At 42.6% G+C, this 19,603-nt stretch overlaps 1 protein-coding gene across 1 annotated transcript in view; it reads right to left on the bottom strand.

The window, feature by feature from the left end:
* The window catches only part of coro7 (coronin 7), a 156,787-nt gene that overhangs the window by 132,262 nt on the left and 4,922 nt on the right, over positions 1–19,603 (bottom strand). Inside the window, exons 3-7 of the mRNA XM_033644121.2 lie at positions 19,187–19,267; positions 18,994–19,064; positions 17,901–18,087; positions 15,099–15,175; positions 9,353–9,403 (exon numbers count right to left, since the gene is read on the bottom strand). Of these exons, the coding sequence (XP_033500012.2) occupies positions 9,353–9,403; positions 15,099–15,175; positions 17,901–18,087; positions 18,994–19,064; positions 19,187–19,267 (467 nt within the window). The remainder of the gene's footprint in view (positions 1–9,352; positions 9,404–15,098; positions 15,176–17,900; positions 18,088–18,993; positions 19,065–19,186; positions 19,268–19,603) is intronic.

Raw genomic sequence — 19,603 nt, 5'->3', positions numbered from 1 at the left:
ATTATAAGAATTCAAAGAGACATAGATAACACAGACGTATAAATGTAGTTTAAATGTAGTTTATTTTGGCTGTGATGATGAGTATGGAGGCGTATAAACATGTGCGCGCACACACACACACACACACACACACACACACACACACACACACACACACACACCTACCAGGGAGTCCAGTCTGTGTAATTTATAGCAGGATATAAAAGATGGTATGAGTGGCTGCTCTCAGCCACCTATAGCAGTGAAACCACTGTGCTTTTCCTTGGCCCTGCCCAGCGCTCTCTCCTCAAGTCCAAACCCATTCCAGCCCGTGGTCCTCTCTAATTTCACCCAAAGCAGCAGAAGCTTGAGCTGAAAAAGAGGAATCTGGCCCCCAAGTCCAGCAAACTATTCCCTTTTCCTGTCTCCCTCCTCTACCAGCGACCGCAGATCGACAGCTCTACGGCCAGCACTGGCCCAAAACTATGAGGGGTATTTTCAGCACTGTAATTTGAAGCACACATGGTATATACACACAGACACACACTCACATACAGAACCACACACTCAGCAAATACACAGACTTTGGGGATAGATCAAAAGATACAATACGACAGGAGAGAGGAGACACAAACACTCGCTACAGCACGTGTCCTTACATCCACAAAACAACTTGTCCCATTAGAATCAGGTCTGCAATTGTGCCTGCCTTTTTTCTCTCTTTGTGCTGGATCTGAGCAGGCGGGTAGCTCGGTGCAGGAAGGCAGGGCGGAGGCCTAACTACACGGAGACGAGAAAGAAACTCATCTGAAAACAAGAGGCCACTATGGGGATGCAGGGAGGGCAGAATCCAGAATAGCAAGGAGGGTAAAACACAGCTTTAATGCTAAATATAATTTTCATATTTGGTGTTTGATGATTCATCACGTTGTTATCCTTGCACAGTTTGTGCTCTGTATCTGATCTGGGTTCATTTCTCATTATTTAAAAAGATCTGTCACACTGATGAGACAACTTATATGTTAACAGAAGTGCCCTGATGTGTACTTTAGATTAATCAACAAGTTGCTGATTTAATATTTACAATTCATAAATGAAACAGAGAACAAAACAAAAGTGAAATCTGAAATCCAATCTGCTCTTCAGTGGTGGGACAAGGAGCAAAATGATGCCACATGTACGGACATGCACTCTCCCCGTGTGCCAGCTACCTAAATACAACCGTCTGCATGCTCGTGCACATACATACACACTTGCACTGATTACAGATGCAGTATATACTGTTACTCCTGTCCAAGACCTTAATTACCCTGCACAGTCTTATTTCCCATAAATACAGCAAGAGCAGAGCTGTAATTAGGGCCTATATTTACCCCACCTGGCTAGGGGAGAACACAGTTCAGTGCTGGCCACAGGGATGAGCCAGCCCCACTCAACTACGCTGCCATGGGTGGAACCAAGACACCAGTGGACACACATGAGCTGTGTCCCAGCTCAGGGGCTGGATCCTCGGAAGGATGGTGGGCATGTAGGTACATCAAGTTGTGGATGTAGAGGCTTACCTCATCAGTTTGTTTGAGGAACAGCCGTGTCTGTATGACACAAGCCTTTCAAGTTTACTTATGAAATCAACAAACAAACAGCCCTTTGTCACATGACACAACAGCTGGGTGTTACTGGTAAGTAAAGCTAAGCATACACTGTACGATTTGAGCCCGGCTTAAAGATGTTATTTAATTCCAACTCCTACTGTGCGTGTAAATTGTCTGAAATGTAAACCAAAGCACACGTTTTGTGTTCACACTGTGCGATCTGATCATCAAGCCACGACCCAAGTGCTCACACTGTTCGTGTAAAATAGACAATACAAAGATTCTTTTCAAAGCTCTGGGGCTGCAGGCAGGTAGAAGTTTGTTTACTAGCGGAAGTGTAGTTCATAATAATGTAACGACAGACATCCCAAAAAAAGGTTTAAAGGTCCATTTCTGCAAAAACGGGTCAGTTCAAGTTTTGACTCTGTCTGTGTCTAGCTGGGTGTAGGCTACAATGTACAATTGACTGAGTGAGAAAGAAGCAGTGACTTTGAGGAGTCGACTTGTATCTCTGCTTCTATTCAATGTCATTCATCCAAACATCCGACGGCCAGTCAGGAGCAGTTGATCACACTTGATCGGTCCTTGTTTTCCCCCTTAATTTCAGTCCAACTCCAAAATGAGTCTCAAAAATTGGGTCAGAATCGGGCTCAATCCTTTACAATGAATGCCCGACTCACATGGATGCTTCAAATTGTCAACCCTCTTGTTTTTCACCGTTTCATCGCTCACTAGAGTTGCAATTAGACCTGGGCGACATAACCACTATGTACAATATATCAATATATTTTTAAGCAAGATATAAATATAGACAACACCGTTTATATTGATATTGGGTCAGGTTGCATTACACAACGCATATCAGTGTGCATCTCTTCTCTCTCCTCACAGCTCCACCCCACTCAATCACTCACAAGTTCTCCAGCAACAGAGACACAGCGCTGCTATGTTGCACATGCTACGCTAAATCAGTCTGTGAGATGAATTAAATGACTGCAGCACATGTGCAATCCAGCGCTGCACTGCTAATTTGTGCGTGAGGTGGATCATAGCACGTCGCCGTTCTTCTTGGTAGTTGTAGTCTACTGTGAGACATGGAGACAGCGCCTGGATGGAGGCGACAGACGGGTTTAAAAAATACAGCAACAACACAAACGTTTCATATGCAAGACGTATATAAAGCAGACAAAGTGTCTCTGGCGCCTTCCCTCCCTCTGCCGCTGATGCTCTGTGCATAAATAAGATTAACAGTTTAAATAAATAAAAAGACTTAAATCATTTTCCAGCACTAGATTCATTTGAAAGGCCAGCAGATGGAAAATGACTTTTTATTCCCCCGATATTGTTAATTCTGTCAAACTACAATGGATATAGGCCTACTCGATACTTTTGTGTCCTGCTGTTCTGCAAACCTTTAAACCTCTGTAGCTCCAGTGCTGTGTGCAAAAATGTTAATGTACAGCCCTGCTATTTATATAATTTTTCCTTTACATATTGTGCAGCTGTATATTTTTAAAACAGGGAAAAAATCCCTGTCTTTGCATTTAATTTTGATCACAGTCTGCTTTCATAAAAGTGCTTGTGACATCTCAAATGTGGCTTTGACTTGCAGCTGAACATGTAGCCCACTTTGTAGAAAATACAGAGATATATATTGTGCATCGCCAGTCAGCCTGAAAACACTGAGATATGAATTTCTGTCCATACCTCCAGGCCCTAAATGCAACTCTAGAAAGTATCCCACTACCACTATCCCCATTCACATTTTAAGATGCTACGAATCATATCCAGCTACAAAAAAAAAAACATGATAAGCTGGCAGTTTTAATGGAAGTACAGAGAGTCGTTACGGTCTCATCTTGTCTCACTGGTGTGAACTGACAGGTTTCATAACACTGCAGACTGGCACATTTTAAGGTTTAATTCACCTTGTCGTGAATCTGTGCTCTAAATTGGGCTTTACATGCACACAGCACACTTTGTGTATTACAGGGATATAAAAACTCTTGCCGCCTCAAAAAACAAAAAATACTTTGCTTCACTTTAATGCTCTGGGGCTTTCGTGAGATATCCGTCCACAGAAATCCTCTCGTGGTTTCTCTTGATGAGGACAACGGACTGGCTCTCGTGTAAGAAGCCAAGCAGACCTCCAAGTGAGGTTACAAATAGCTCAAATAGCTTGGACACTTCTCTGCCTCTCTCTGTTTACTTTGTGGCCAGATTGGTCTTTCCCTTTCACATCCCATCCACAACAACAAACTGATCGAAATGTAAACTGGAGAAAATGGCAGCACTTCACTGTGCCCTCGCAGCAGGCGCAAACAAACCGTTTTGTGGAATCTCTTTGTAACCACTGATACAATGTGAAATGTTGTGTGAAGTTGTGTTTTATGGTGTTGAACATCGCTTTGCTGGTCTGTGGAAAGATTACAGCTTCACGCCCTTCTATGCATCCAAATTACTGGCCTCATCATGTTTCAGTGTGTTTAGGATTCATCGCCCGCACTCTCTAAACCATCCATCGGCAGATGGGGTGTTAATAGGAGTGGCAGTGGCTTTCCCATTCTCTACTGAGAGAGTCACGCATCTGAAAGCTGTCAGGATGAGGCTCTGCCCACTCTGTTCTCAGAGGACTCCAAACTGAGGCAGGACATTGAGATTTCAGAGAGATGGGCAGAGAGAACAAGAAAGAAAGAGAACGTAAAACCAAAAAGGGAAGAGCAACCCCCTAATAACTTTGATCTGGGTCTCAACCCTTGTTTGGTTTGAGGTGGTAAAGCCATGTGTGGGGTGCGGAGGAGGACAACACTGCTGACTCAGGCTTCTTCTCTCCTTGGTCCTCCTCTCCATGGCAGTGAGACCAGGAGGATTAATGAGAGCGGTAAAGAAAGAGAAAAAAAGAGCAGAGAGACTTGGCTCAATGGTCTCTCTGTGTCCTGGTGGCCCAGCAGTTTGAAGCAACCTTTTTTTTTTACACCACATACTATTTTTAAATTGACAATTTGTTATTAGTTATCCCATTTGTCTTCTTGTGGGCTCTGCCTTGATAGCGAGTTTGAAAATGACAGAGAAAGAGAGGGAGACAGAGAGAAACGGTACAAAGAGAGATAGAGTGAGCATAAAAACTAAACCAAACAAAAAAACAAAACAACTTTATTTGTCTTTCATTGTGGTTATGCACTAAATAAGAAAAATACATAGATCTCTCAGCAACAATCAGGCTGTGTCCACACATATTTCATGTACTGCTGAACAATGAAACAGACTGGTGTGTCACTTTGATTAATTAAAAGCCAGTACACTGTTGTTGGGGGATTTATGAATAAAAAAGCGGCACAAGCAAAAGCTACATAAAAATATTTTTGGTTGAACTATAACATTTCCTCATGGCCCAGTAGCAAATGTGCCATGGCCTGGCACAAGTTCACGACCCACAGTGGTGGAGGAAGTTTCAGACCATTTGCTTTGGTAAAAGTAGCAATAAAACAATTCAAAAATACTCTGCTACAAGTAAAAGCACTGCACTTATAATCTTACTTAATTAAAAGGTATGTATTAACAGCACAATGTACTGAAAGCTGTAGTTGGTAACTTTTATAAGCAATAACTTTTTTCATATTTGCTGAAATTGTCTCTATATTCACATAACTAAATGAAACAGATAATCATATCCCTCTGCCTACTTGTTGGAGTCATAATATAGTTTTTGCTTATTTTATCCTTACCTAAACACAAGGTAAAATATAAATATACACATGCAGTTATTAAACTGAACACAGGGTGGAGCATTCATGTGTGAAGGGCATATAGGTAAGCTCCATGTAATGGGAATCAGGCGTGGGGAACAGGATGCAAACAGCTTTTAACCGTGTATTGGTGTGTAAAAGTGAATTTGTTGAATGGAATAATGATCAAATATGGACAATGCTGTCAGTCTTCTATGGTATGGTGAATATGTATATATGGTTTTGAGAGGAAATGGATTGCCAAATCCAAAGAGATGACGCACACTGGAGTTTGGTTTACTCTTAGCTCAGAACACGCGTCCCGAACAAGTTTACCTGTTCGCCCCCCAGTGGCTTCTTAAGAAATTTTGTTTTGTTAAAAGTCACTGCATTCCTCTTTTAACCTGTAGCACTTCTTATGGCCTTACCGCAGGTCAACAAAACAACCAATCAGAGCTGAGGAATCTCTAATGCAGCTTTCAAACACTGTTCATGAACTGTAGTCAAACTGTCAAATATGAATCACGATTCTGTTACTGCATTGCCTATTTCTCACCTCAGATGTTTTCAGAAACATATTTTAGTGTACTGTTTAGCTGTAAAATGAGAAGGCTGGTCTGGCTGGTTGGCGGTGCTTGCTTCTTCTGTCAACTATTTACAAAAACTCTCATTCTACAGGTAAACAGGTCACTAAAATATGTTTCTAAAGCATCTGAAATAAGAAAGAAATAGGCAATGCAGTTACATAATCTTGATTCATATTTGATAAGCGCTTCCTAGTTTGACTGCAGTTCACAGAGCAATTGACATGATTGACAGCTGCACTAGAGACTCCACAGCTCTAGCTGGTTGTTTCTAGTGCATCACAGTGATTCCAGTGAATGCCGTTAGAGGCAGAAGGAAGAGGTGGAGGGACATGATTTTTTTCACAGACTGTCTCATGTACTTCTCTTAGAATATAATGACAGTTTCATCACATATGACACAAAGTTATTTCCAATAACTGTGGCTTTAAAGTATCAAAAGTAAAAGTCACTATACATACAAGGTGAACGTAGTTTAGTACAATATTTGCCTCTGAAATGAAGTGAGGTAGAACCATAAGGTTGTATAGAATTGAAATACTCTAAGTAATGTAAAAATTATCTTTACGTTGTACTGGAAGCACCGTGCAGGTTGTCCAGAAGGCGATTTGCGTTTCCTAAGACAGTTAAGGCATGACCCACCCTACTCTGCCTCACTCTGCCTCTGATTGGCTTACCTTGGCATTCTTACCATAACCTAATGGTTCTCAAACTTTTTCTGTTCGACTCCGCTTCAGAAGCCGAAAAAAGTTTGTGTCCCCCCACCCTACAATGTTTTATCTGTCATTAACAACAGGTGAAGCAACTAGTAAAGAATCCATCTTGAATTTTAGTGAAGTAAAAGTCAGCATAAATAAGATTTTTCCATACACATAAATCATATTTATTCAGCTTTGTTTCACTCCATATTTCCCCCCTGGTGATTTATGCCCCACCTGCTGTGGATATATACCCTAACCCTAACAAATTCCACTCTGAAACCTAACCAACTCAACCAAAGAGGGCAACAAGTACTAGTGGGAGAATACGATGTGTCATGCCTTTGGAAATGCAAATTCGCCCCCAGCAAAAACTGAAAGTTAAAACACATGTGTTTAAATCTGCCTTAGGACCCTTGTAAAATGTTTATTCTTTCTTTTTCCCCCCATACGGTCTGCTGCTCGCCACTGACAACAATTTAATGAAGTCAAAAATGCCATAGACTTGGTTGGAATGTCCCAGCAGCTCATCCCCACCACCAGTAACCACTGGGCTCTTACTGGAGACGCTGTTTCAGACAGACAGACTACCCAACACTGATTCAATCTAAACTAATGAGACCCTTTGGCTGCACAAAGTGATTTACATCCAACTTAAGTGCAATTTTATTTGAATTACTTCAATTTGTTAAACTGAGTATGTGGAATGACTGACGACCTGGGACAGCATTTATTCAGGCGATCTAGAGCGCCGCTGAAAAGCTGTGTTTGACATTCGCATTGCAAAGACACAGAGAGAGCCTTTGCAATGGAGAAAATTCAAACAGTCTGCTCAAAAGCAGTGTGTTAAGAAAGACCTCAACACCGACACACCTGATGTAAACATCCAGGTTCAAACACTGGAGTGGAGCCAGCCGACTCAGCTCATGTTACTAAAGCAAACACAGACGCGCATGCACCGTGCTCGCACTCTGTATTGTGAAGGCATACAGTTCAACAAGTGTGCCACAAAGAAAATAATCCTCATGTACCTTTCTCACTCCCGACTCCCTGTCAGAGTCAATGACATCACATACCTCTGAAACAGTACGGCATTCATGAAGGTGTCCAAAAACACATAGTGAACAACACATTTGGGGGGGGGGGGGGGGGGGGGGGCCCACATACACACACAAATATGCAGCCATCCTCCTTCTGACTTCCTTACAGGGTGATGTGCCTTCCAGGTATTTCTGTGGTCTAAAATGTAATCTGCTGCGGCATGTAGTGTTTTCGCAGGATTCGTCATATTTACAAATGAGAGAGTCCACGGCCTTAAGGCACACCACGTATCTCGGTAATTAAAACACCCTGGGAGGTCTGCTGCTGCAAAGTGTGAGAATATTTGCTCTACACCTCCTGGACTCTCACAACACTCGCCGACATCTTCATCTTCCCTCAACCTCATTGCCGCTGGTTGTGACGGAGTCCTTTTGGCTCAGGCCTGGCTGTCATTGGCGAGAGATTTCTGATGAGGGAAGGAGAGCGCGGTGAGAGTGGAGAGGTTCATGGTCATACTAGTTTAGTGTGGGATGGGTACCCGTGGGAAGATGAGAGCAGGGACCGCAGCTTGTGTAGCACATCCATAAATCAATAGATGAATCACTGAGAGTGGCCAGTGGTGAGCTGGGTTAGTGTCAACATGTTTATCACTCAATGCAGCATGGAAAAAACACACTTACAGTAAATGGCAGTGGGCTGACAGGGGCTAGTTTCCCCTATTGGTTCCCTTAAAAGGAACCTAATATGATCATTTCCAGTTCATATATGTATTTTGGGTTTCTACAACAACATGTTTACGGCTGAAATTAATTCCCTCCGTGGGGTGGCAGGGCTCAGCCTTAGAGATAGGGTGAGGAGCTCTGACATCCAGAGGGAGCTCGGAATAAAGCCGCTGGGCCTTCGCGACAAAGGGGCCAGTTGAGGTAGTTCGGGCATCTGATCAGGATGCCTCCTGGGCGCCTCCTTGTTCGAAGTTTTCTGGAGACATCCAACTGGTAGGAGGCCCCAGCGCAGACTTAGAAAACACTGGAGGGATTATATATCTCATCTAGCCTGAGAACACCTCGGGATCTCCTAGTAGGAGCTGGAAAATGTTCCTGGGGAGATGGACGTCTGGAGTGCTTTGCTCAGCCTTTCCCCCCACGCAGCAGATGGATGGATGTTTCCATGCTTTTAATGTTTAAAAAAACACTTTATTTTTCTAAAACTCTCTGTCCTGGAGTACCTGTTTTCAACTTTTGTGAAATACTCCATTTTAGCACCTGTCTCTTTAAACTCCACCCTCTGAAAATACCCAGTCTGCTCCGATTGGTCAGAGTTTATGAGCTTCCTGTATCTCAGCATTTCGGCATCATTTTTGCAGCCATGGGGAATGACTGTAACAGAGTATAGCCGCACTTTTTACTGTAAAAAAAAATCACAATCAATAGTTTCCAAACCAGTTCCAGCAGGAATTTGATCCAAAAACAGGGGGAAAGTAAGAACAACATCAACTAAAATTACATGTTTCTCTGACGTTAGCATGTGGTTACATGTAGCAGTGTAGGTGACTTAATGTAAACACTTGCAGTGGCAGGCCTGGAGCAGATAACCATAAAGAAATCCATCACAAGCTGACGTCAGCTGGTCGCGAAAGTAGGAAAAACATTGGAAACAGAGTATTCAGAAAGGCCCTTTAAATAGGGCTGCAGAAAGTTCTGTCTGTATATAAAGGGCTTTATCAGGGGACCTACCTGAACAGGAGTCAGCTGGGCTCTGGGGTCAAACACTCGCAACATCTTGTCCTAGACAGATGAAAAAAAAACAACAACATAAAAATACATACATCCAACAGTTGAATCTACATCTCTCTAAAACGCTGAACATTACATGAAGGTCTCATGAAGGTTGGATTTTTTGCAGGACTGTTGTGTTAGACTTTAGCCAGGTGTACCTAATAAACAGGCTGTATTAAGATGTGTAAAGAAGGTCAAAGAGAGTGTGCAAGGTCAAGATTTAAAGTTCTCACAAAGAACGAGGGAAAAAATATTAATGCTCATCAGTCAGCTGTTTTTTTGTGCATAAAAAACTAAAATGGGAAACTGAAATATGAAAACCACATATTAAAAACATTAATAACAGAGTCCCTCCACCTCAGTATAATTCAGTTAAAGAATAACACAAGCTCTCTTAAGTTTCCTTATTTATCAGCCTGATCTGACTGATTCATCGTCGGCAAATGCAATCCAGTGACCTCTCCAAAGCCTCATGTGCCGTGACCCCGGCCAGCCCCAGCACGCATTTGGCATCAATCACAGCGGCCAATCAGAGAGTCTCCTGCGTGATTGAGAGGAAATGGGGCCTAATGGGATCAGGCTGTGACCGGGACATGCATGTCTGCAGCCGTGTCACTCAATACCGCTGTGTGACTGTGATCACAGAGGACATACGGGGCTGATAGCAGGTAATAAGTATGAGGACTTAGACTAAACCACGATATACATGTCAGAGGGAATCAGGAGGCTGACAATGACACAGTCAGACACACACACACACACACACACACACACACGGAGGCACTGTGCAACATTTGGCCATACACAACATAAATACAGCATTTTATCATATCTGTGTGAGCTTCAGCTTCTCTTTGTCCTGTTCTCCACAGCATTCCAAGCAGGGATTCATTTGCCGTTTACTTGCTTGAGTAGCAAACGGGGGTTTCATAATGTACCCTTTTTTCCTCTGCCTCACTCCCTATCTGTGTGTTTGTGTAGCCCACCCACGAATATGATGCCCTAAGGCTCTGTCTGTCTTGAGGCCTCTGTGACCTAGGCCAAAGCTAAAGGCTCAGGGAGCAGTGCCAGAACAACACGAACACACACACACACACACACACACACACACACACACACACTAAAACCACATGACCTATGGATGAGAGCCCACCTGTCGCAAAAATGCCAAAATGTGGCTATAACTATCTCTGATCGGCGAGCATTCCCAGAATACCAGCAAAGAACACACACACATACTTGTACTCCTATCTTTGTGAGGACCCTCACTGACATAATGCATTCCCTAACCCCTCAACCTAACCTTTATCTAAACCTCACTGTGACCCACATGACAACCCTCAAACAAGTCTTTGAAGAGGTAAGACCAAAACGTCCTCACTTTCCAAAATGTCCTCACTCCGTTGGTTAAAAACATGTTCCGGTCCCTTAAAGGTCTACCTTAAAATGTTATTTATTCTGTATGCTCCTGAACCTGAGTGACGAATTCCGTTGTCCCATGTTTTTAACATGTTTGAATGACATAGACTGAACCTTGAACTATGAAGCAAGTAAAAGTGTACACACACACACACACAGGTTCTGGCAAATGAAACAATTAACAATTATTTACATTATCTCCTAATCTGCTGATTATTTTCTCAAGTAGTTATTAAACTGTTTTGTCAATATTTTGTCAGAAAATAGCGAAAAATGACCTTTAAAAAATCCCAACAGCCCAAACAGGCATTCTTAAATGTCTTCTTTTGTTGGAGCAACAGTCTAAAACCCAAAGATATTCAATTTACAACCGTAAAAGACAAAGAAAGGCATCGAATCCTCGCATTTAAGAAGCATTTCACTACTGGAAATATGGTCTTTTCATAGAACTACGCTACCCAGCCCAATAAACACTCTCATGCGACTGATATAATGCAAGCTCGTCTGTTTTAACACAGGATACAAAATGGTGGCCAGCTAGTTACAAAAGATTTTGAATTACAGTTAAAGGTAAAATATTTTTCTGTAAAAATGTGATGCAGAATCTCAGCTCTTATTTGATCACCACTGCTTTGTTTTACTGTTTGAGCTCAGTTTTTTCAGTTTCCCTTTTCTTTTTACAGCACAGGAATCTGTCTGGTGCCCACTTCCTGTTCACAAATTCTCACATTACAGCCAAACAGTGCACTAAAATATGTTTCTGAAAACTTCAACTCAACGTCAACTAACTAACCTCTACAACCAAACACGCTTTAGAATAACCAAACACACACATATCTACTGTACATATGTACAAACATACATTTGCCATATTAAGTTCACCCACTGGCATATCAACATAAGTGTTGTTGTGCAAATATCAACATGAGGGAGGAAACTATCTGGCTGTGCAAACACACAGATGAGGGGCTACTCACATATAGATGTGTCCACCAAGCAACCACACACACACTCAGACAAGCAAACACTCTCTCTTAAGCCTATGACAATAACCCCATGTCAACACACACACCCCAACTCAACTCATAAATGCACAGATGGAGGGCCCGGACAGCCGTGTGTGCATTTGTGTGTTTGTGTGTATCTGTGCTGAGACAGCAGCTGTTTAATCAAAGTGACGGAGCCTCATTCTCAAGCTGCTGTTAATGAGTTTTCACTGCGAGTTTGAAGCACACAACTTTCACATGTATGCAAAACACACACAGACGCTGGGAATCTTCAACTGGGGGGGGGGGGTCGCCCTCTCTCTCTTCACACTGCGATGCCAGCCGTCCCTGCTCAGTCTCCCACAGTTACCGGTGTCAAAGCCTGTTGTGATTGGCGGTTTAAGACTGCAGGTTCCTCATCACGATTATATCTCACTCTTCTCACCGGGGGCAATAAGCTGCGGAGCTCAGTTATAATCTGGCTTTCAAAAGTCAAGGTGGACCATGGACAATAAATCCAGTGACACCTCATTTCTAAACAGCATACTCGTACTCTCTGCTCGTACTACCTGTGGATTTGCCTTCCCTAAAATGAATGGCGCCTTTCTCCCTCCAACTGTGTCATAAATATACATCTCTCTAAGTCCAAACGAGGCCTGTTGTGATTCCTGCTCTTTGGGGTGGTGGTCTCCCCTTCATCTTGCCCCCCAGCACTGCGCCCCAATGTTTACCCTATGGGAGGGCCGGGGGATTGGACCCACATGTTGGCGGGTCCTATTTGCTTTAATAAGTTGGATTGGAGAGATTGAAAGGGGCCTTTTGGGTTAAATGACACCAAAGCCCAACAGGGCAAGAACCTCAGAGGCCCCCCGACTCTGATCTGGGCTCACATTTCCCCCTCCCCCCCATTTCTTTTCAGGTGCCTTGCTCTTTTTCTGAGGCTGATGGTAGGGGTGGTAGCTCTGGTGAGGATGATTATCCTGTCAAGGTAAATGTCATGATTTGGACGTAGCCTGTGATGGGTGGAGTAATTTGTTACTTGTCAGAGCAAAGACAAACAACGGGGATTGGACTGACAATCATACCTGTTAAGTACGCACATGTGGGAGATTTCTGTGTCAGAGTTGGTTCTCTCTCAAACACACGTATGTTCATCGCGCATTGTTTAAAGTATACACAAGAGGTCTCTGCCTCATTTTCACATCAATCAGTCTCTGTCTGGTTTCAGAAAGGATACAAATACAGAGTGCAGAGTGTCTACAGGTATCAGACACTTAGATTTAATGCTTTGTGGGGACTTTTTCAAGATATTTTTTAACCAAATTTAAGACAGATTTTTGAACAAATGATCTTTTTCTTATTCAAGCATGGCAGGTTAGTGTAAAGCTTAGTATTAGTGTTTTTGCGATACTGAAATTTCCAACTTAGGGTAAAATACTGTGAGAAATATCGATATTCTGTACTATTTTCGATACCAAACATTGGGGGTGTACAATTCAATGTCTTTATTAAAAGATAAATTAATCATAGGTACAGCATCTGAGGCTGACAAAAAAGGTTTGAACCTTTGAAGCTACAATCATTGCCATGGTAATCAACACCCAAATCAGTATTGAAATTCTGCGTTTTTTTGTTGGAGTTTTTTCTGGCTTTTTCACCAGTAAACTGGTAAAGAGATGGCAAATGTCAAACACGAATGAGCTCAGTCATTGACAAATAGGAATTGAAAGATGAATTAAATAAATTAGATCAAATGTTTGTGGTAATTAAGGCCTCACAAATTTAAATTTAAGACTGTTTAACTACTTTAAACTACACTTTAAGACATTTTAAGACACCTTGTTGTGAAATTCACTGTGGTGCACATTTGGAGTATAAAAATGAATTAACCTCCACTGATGAAAATGCCTCCAGCTCTTCCTATAAATATATATTCATGAAATTATCCCAGCTCGACTAATAAATTCCTTCATGCTCTGCCCCCTACTCATAAACCCATACCACCTCCCTCCTTCCTACTCCTACACAAAATATTAACAACCTAATGGAAAGCCCATCAAGCTGTGTGATTATTTCCTGATGACACAGATGAGAATGGGGCCATATGGGTGCATAAAAATTCCTGGGAGACTTTCTCTCCTCTTAGCTTTTCCCTGCATGCTGCGAAACTGCTGTAGGGCTGGGTATCATTTATATAATAAAGATACCAATACCAGTAGAGAACTTCATTAGATAGCTTTTCTTCTACTTCATTCGATACCCATCATGTGAATGGAAGCATTCAGTTGCCTTAAATGCCACCAGATGCCACAGGCATGTAGTAGAGCCATACTTTAAACGTTTTGGTTGCATCTTTGCAACTGCCAAATCCGTCAAATACACCCTGCTCGACTCCATGAGCTGAAGCTGCTACAGTAGTGGGCCAATCCCATGTCACATTAGATTAAACGTTTGTGGTGTCTGCCTGCGAGCAAAACCATACAAATATCAGATCTGGGTACAAAAAACAATTGAACTCAAGTATTGTTTCACTGGAGAAGTTTCAGTACTACTTGGTTTATTTTGGTCAATACCATAAAAGCTATCGGGTGCCAATACACAGCCCTATGCACATGCCAAAAAAAGTGATGGGTCAGCAGTTTCTGATTTGACATAAACTTGCATCAAAGGACTGGAGGGATCAATGGAGCAAACAGGGGTCAGGTGGGGTCGAGACAAAACAAAAGCCCCTATAGATGTAGCCTTCACACACACACACACACACACAGGGTTGCGCCCTTGTTGGTGCCCTAATTAACCAGTTAATGTACTTTCCAGTCTGACGAGGAAAATCTCCACAGGCTCTTTATCAACTGCGGCCAAGATTTCTTTCCCTGTCATCATTATTACTGCATTAAAACAAACTGGCTGTTACCCTTTACGTCATGGGGCTTTTTAAAGTTTATTCTTTTTCCCTCTAAAGAAGTGCTCACTAATTCCTAAATCAAATGTGTGATGTGATCCCCACCCTTTTAATGAGCATTACCCCTGTTGACATTTTATTAAAAAATAAACCCCATGTAAACAGATAACACGCAGCAGTGTCCAATGTGAGGCAGTCTGCGCTGAATGTGGGCCACTGGCTGCATCTAGTGGTCACACGCTGCAATTACAGCAACCAAACCTCAGGCTACACAGGAAGGAAGATGTTGTAAATCAAGAAAAATACGACTTTCACTTTGCCGTGGTGACACAAAGTGAAGCAATGTAGGTCGTTGCTATGTATGGACTATATGTGGTGCAGTGTGAGTTGTCGTCACCTTGCAGGAGGAAGCCAGCAGGGAGCCGTCCCGTTTCCAGCTCAGACTCTGCAGCTGGTCACCATGCTGCTCCAGAGCTGCAGACACACACACACCATCATTTAGAGATATGAGAGAGAGACAGGACTAGTGGGACAATGTCCACATAGGTCAGGAACAAAAAAGGAAAAGGAATGTATGATGCTACACACTGTGAACACAGAATGACACACATACACAGACAAGACATGACAGAAAACAACTGAGAGGTCACTGCAGGAGAAATGCAGGGGAGAGGTGAAGCCATAAAACAAGCTTACACACAATAATACAGAGTATGGGTGATTTAAGAAAGGATCTTATGACCCAATAGAGACATTATGAGCATGACACGTATTAGGCTGCGGTGCCATAAGTGAGCACAGCACGGCTTGTGTGAATTCTTCAGTTTCAATATGACACCAAACAGATGAAAAGAGATGAAAGGTGCACTTGTTAAGGCATTACACACCAAGAGAGTTGACATGATCTCAAACAATAAAACGCACTCATTCAAATATAGATTTCTGTCATTCAGACCTTGTTCCTCAACCACATATGAATGAGGAATGAGAGTGATGAAGGACAGCGTGTGGGGGGTACAGCTCATGAAAAGTTGGATCAGCAGTGAGCAGCAGCAGCCAGGCCAGCTGTCATGGGATGGGGGAGTGTTTGTGTGTGTGGAGGGGGGGGAAGGTTTGAGGCCAGAGGATAGTGACTGCATCCTGAGGCCAGTCCGGGGAGACTGGGACCAGGACAGCGAACCAAAACATTACCTCTGCTGCTCCGGCACTTAGACAGAGCCACAGGGCTGTAAAACGTAGGCAGTGTCAGTCAGACAGTCTCCAACGAAGAAAAGGAAACCAACCACTTCACTCCAAATGTATATATATATATATATATATTAATGTTGCACATAGAAACAGAACAGGCCACAACAAAAATTGAAGACTAACTGACAGAGACTGAAATGTTAAATGCAGACAGTGCATGATGTACGACAAAGACTTCGACAAAATTAATTTGGGTTGCGATGTGTGTTTTGATATAACAAGGTGTCCACAGGTATCACTTAAATTTAATGCTTTTAAAGACGTTTTGTCAACCAAATTTAAAAGGTCCAGTATGTATGATTTAAGGGATATATTGGAAGAAATAGAATAAAACAAAATAAGTATGTTTTCCTTAGTGTATAATCACCTGAAAATAAAAATCATTGTTATTTCGTTACCTTAGAATGAGCCGTTTATATCTACATAGTGAGCAGGTTCTTGTTTATAGAGATCGCCATGTTGCACCACCATGTTTCTACATAAGACCAACCAAGCACTGGCTCTACATTGGGCCATTCATGCTTTTGTGTTGGCCACTGTAGTTGGCAGCCCCTCTGCGACGAGAGTGCTGGAAAAACATTGATTTTTGTAATATAAAACTGCTTTATTCAGTGTTTTTACCAGCATAAAACACCAGTCTGTTTGTTCTAGAGATGCAGAGACCTCTGCGGATAAATCAGTTAAAACCTCTTGAACATCTAGGGCCGTATTCACAAAGCTTCCTAGCACAAGAAAATTCTTAGAATTGTGACGTTTTCTTAGAAATTTCCCTTAAAGTTAAGGCTAGGTCCTTGCAAAGATAAAAGTTTTTCACAAAGTGTCTTAACCCGTTAGGAGTAGGGAGGAGGACTTTTAGGAGCATTAAGAGTTTCTTAAGCAGAGGAGAAAATGGTGGAAACACAAAGAGGTCGGAGAAATATCCTCCAAACACTGGATGAATGCAATCATGCCAGAAATAAAATGATAACAACACTAAGATATTTGGAAAACTGGAAAAATGCACCAATGCAGCAGTGATGACTTGAGTCCATCTCAACCTTCCATCAGCAGAGTTATCACACTAACAATGACAACACTTTCACAGTCAGGAGCTCATTTCGTTTCCACTGGGTGTCCACACCTTGCAGGCCCACAAAAAGTCATGTCTGTGACAACCAATCACATCTGTTAAAAGAATGCATCATACCTCGAAACGGGGTCAACCACACTCACTAACGGTTTCTGTCCCTTCCTTGCTCAGAGTTGCTCTGTGAACTTTCCTGAATCACTCCTAAGCTAGGACTCCTTAGTAAAAATTTTAGGCTAAGTTAGGAGCTCTCTGAGAGTTTTTTCAGAATGTTTGAGAATACGGCCCCAGGTTTGTTTGCTTTGAAGAGGAAGAGACCTCTGCAGATAATGTGGCTCCTGGTAAAAACCTCCTGAAGAATGAACACTGAAGGAGTTCTAACTGGGAGAAGTATCAGCTGGTTGCAATCTGCAATCCTCACCAATAGATGCTACTAAATCCGACACATTCCTGTTTGAGCATTGCATTTAAGTATGAAGTTTAGTATATATTTGGTCCCATGCAGAGGTAATATGGTTATAAGAGTGAGTTAGGTTAATCTGCATTTTGTCAACAGGTAAGTCCAAGTATAAGGTAAAACAAAACAAAACAGTATTTCGTGCGGTGGTATGTTTGAAGGTTTGTAACATCAGAAATGTGAACTTTCACGCAGAAGATCTTGACTGGTTTTGACAATTAAAAGATGGATAAATGAAATTAGATACATTTTGGGCTTTTTTTTTTAGACCTCAGGAACTCTCATTTAAGTCTATTAAATGACTTTTAAGGCCTAGTATTTATCAAATTGAATTTAAGACTTACTTTTTAATGACCCGCAGACACCTTGTATAAACTGTGTGCTTCAATGTGTGTACATGCGCTGCTCACGTCGCCACCTGTAGCTACCTGCGAGTGGTGCATCCTGGCGGCTGGTGTCCCAAATCAGAGGGGACTTGGTGGCACCGACAGCCAGCAGGCCAGAGGAGGTGGGGTGGAAGAGCACCAGCTCCAGCCTGCCCTGACCGGGACGCAGGGTCAGCTCCGGACTGCTGGGCTGCTCCAGCTCTGGATCACACAGACGCCACAGCTTCACCTGAACACAGACAGAGAGAGGGACTTTAACTTTACCACATCTTAGAGTTCACCAGCAGAAACTTTTCTCCATCCTCTTCGATGGAAATAGTTCTCAAACCTCAGCTCCTTTGAACATTAAATGAAAGGGTTTTGATCTGCGGCTCTGACAGCTGTTTTCTGAAGCCACACCAGACAAGACAGGCTGGTGTGACTAACCCAGCAGCCAACTGATTCAGTTCGTGCTGCGGACATCTTGCCTTCCAGATGGAGCAGACCGGGAGGATCACGACAAGTCGAGATGCAGCATCACAGCCAGGGATATGGCGCAAGTCTCTAACTGTTCTATCTAAACGGTGCTACCGTACTGCATTAGTTGGGGTTTGGGTTCAGCTTTGGATTTCTTGTTAATGTTGACATATGACAGCAGATGAAATGATTGTGCATTAGATCATTTTAAGTTAATCAAAATACTCATATTTCACAAGTAGGAGCATTCGTTTAGTTTCACTCTAATTGGCTTGCTCAGCACAGCCCGGTTAATGAAACAATATACCCTGCTGGCAACAGATAAAAGGAATCGAAGTGCGCTCCAGATGCCGGGCACTGCAGACCACTCTAGTGTGTGTGTGTGTGTGGCAGTAGCTGCATGTGTTTGCACAGCTCCCTGAGGTAAACCGAGCTGCTGAGTCTGAGGATGCAGACCCACACTCAGCAGATTCCAGTAAGCTAGGGCACCTGTGGCCGAGGATAATGTGCTGAGAGGAGAGAGTCTTCAAAAGGTTTAAATAACAAAAAACTGGGCAGGTTCATATCCTAGCCCGAGCGCTGCCAGGAACAACAAAGCCCGAGAGGACGGAAAGAGGACTTACTATGTGTAAGTATTCGACAGCAAAATCAATATGAAGAAAGAGAAAAGGAATCTCACCATTTCATCTCCGGAGCATGTTGCCAGGAGACTTTCATCAAAAGGAGAGAAGTCCATATCAGTCACCAGATCTGACGGAGGGGAGGGAAAACAAATGGAAAATAAAAATTAGATCAGGGTCACAGCTGTCTGGCTTAATTTCCAGAGTGTCCTTGAGGGTCGGAGCAGTGACAGTTATGAAGAGGGACGCTACCTGAATGGCAGGAGATCTGCGTGACTGTCCACTGGCCATCTGAACCAGGTTTGACTGAGGACACGCCCAGCATACCTCCACCTGCAGACACAGAAAATGTCATTAATCATACTATTTAAATCTTCTCCTACACCTTTATAGTGTGGGAGAATTTTCAGAGTCACAATAGGGCACTGCAAATTAACCCATCTCCTATATCAGTGGTTCCCAACTGGTCCGGCCACAGGGTCCAGATTTCTCCTTAGTCATTATTTTACGGTCCACACAGTTTAACATATTGAGCACTGGTCACTTAATCACTCACTCTACAGCAGGAAACAGCACTTCAAAATAAAAGCTGTGCACCAGAAATTCACTGAACTTCTAAATAAAGTGGGTTTTTTTTTTTTTTTTACACATTTGACACATTCCTCATTC

This window comes from Epinephelus lanceolatus, chromosome 18 (genome assembly GCF_041903045.1).
Source record: "Epinephelus lanceolatus isolate andai-2023 chromosome 18, ASM4190304v1, whole genome shotgun sequence".
Classification (NCBI taxonomy): Eukaryota; Metazoa; Chordata; class Actinopteri; order Perciformes; family Serranidae; genus Epinephelus; species Epinephelus lanceolatus.
This window is presented reverse-complemented; position numbering and strand designations above follow the sequence as displayed.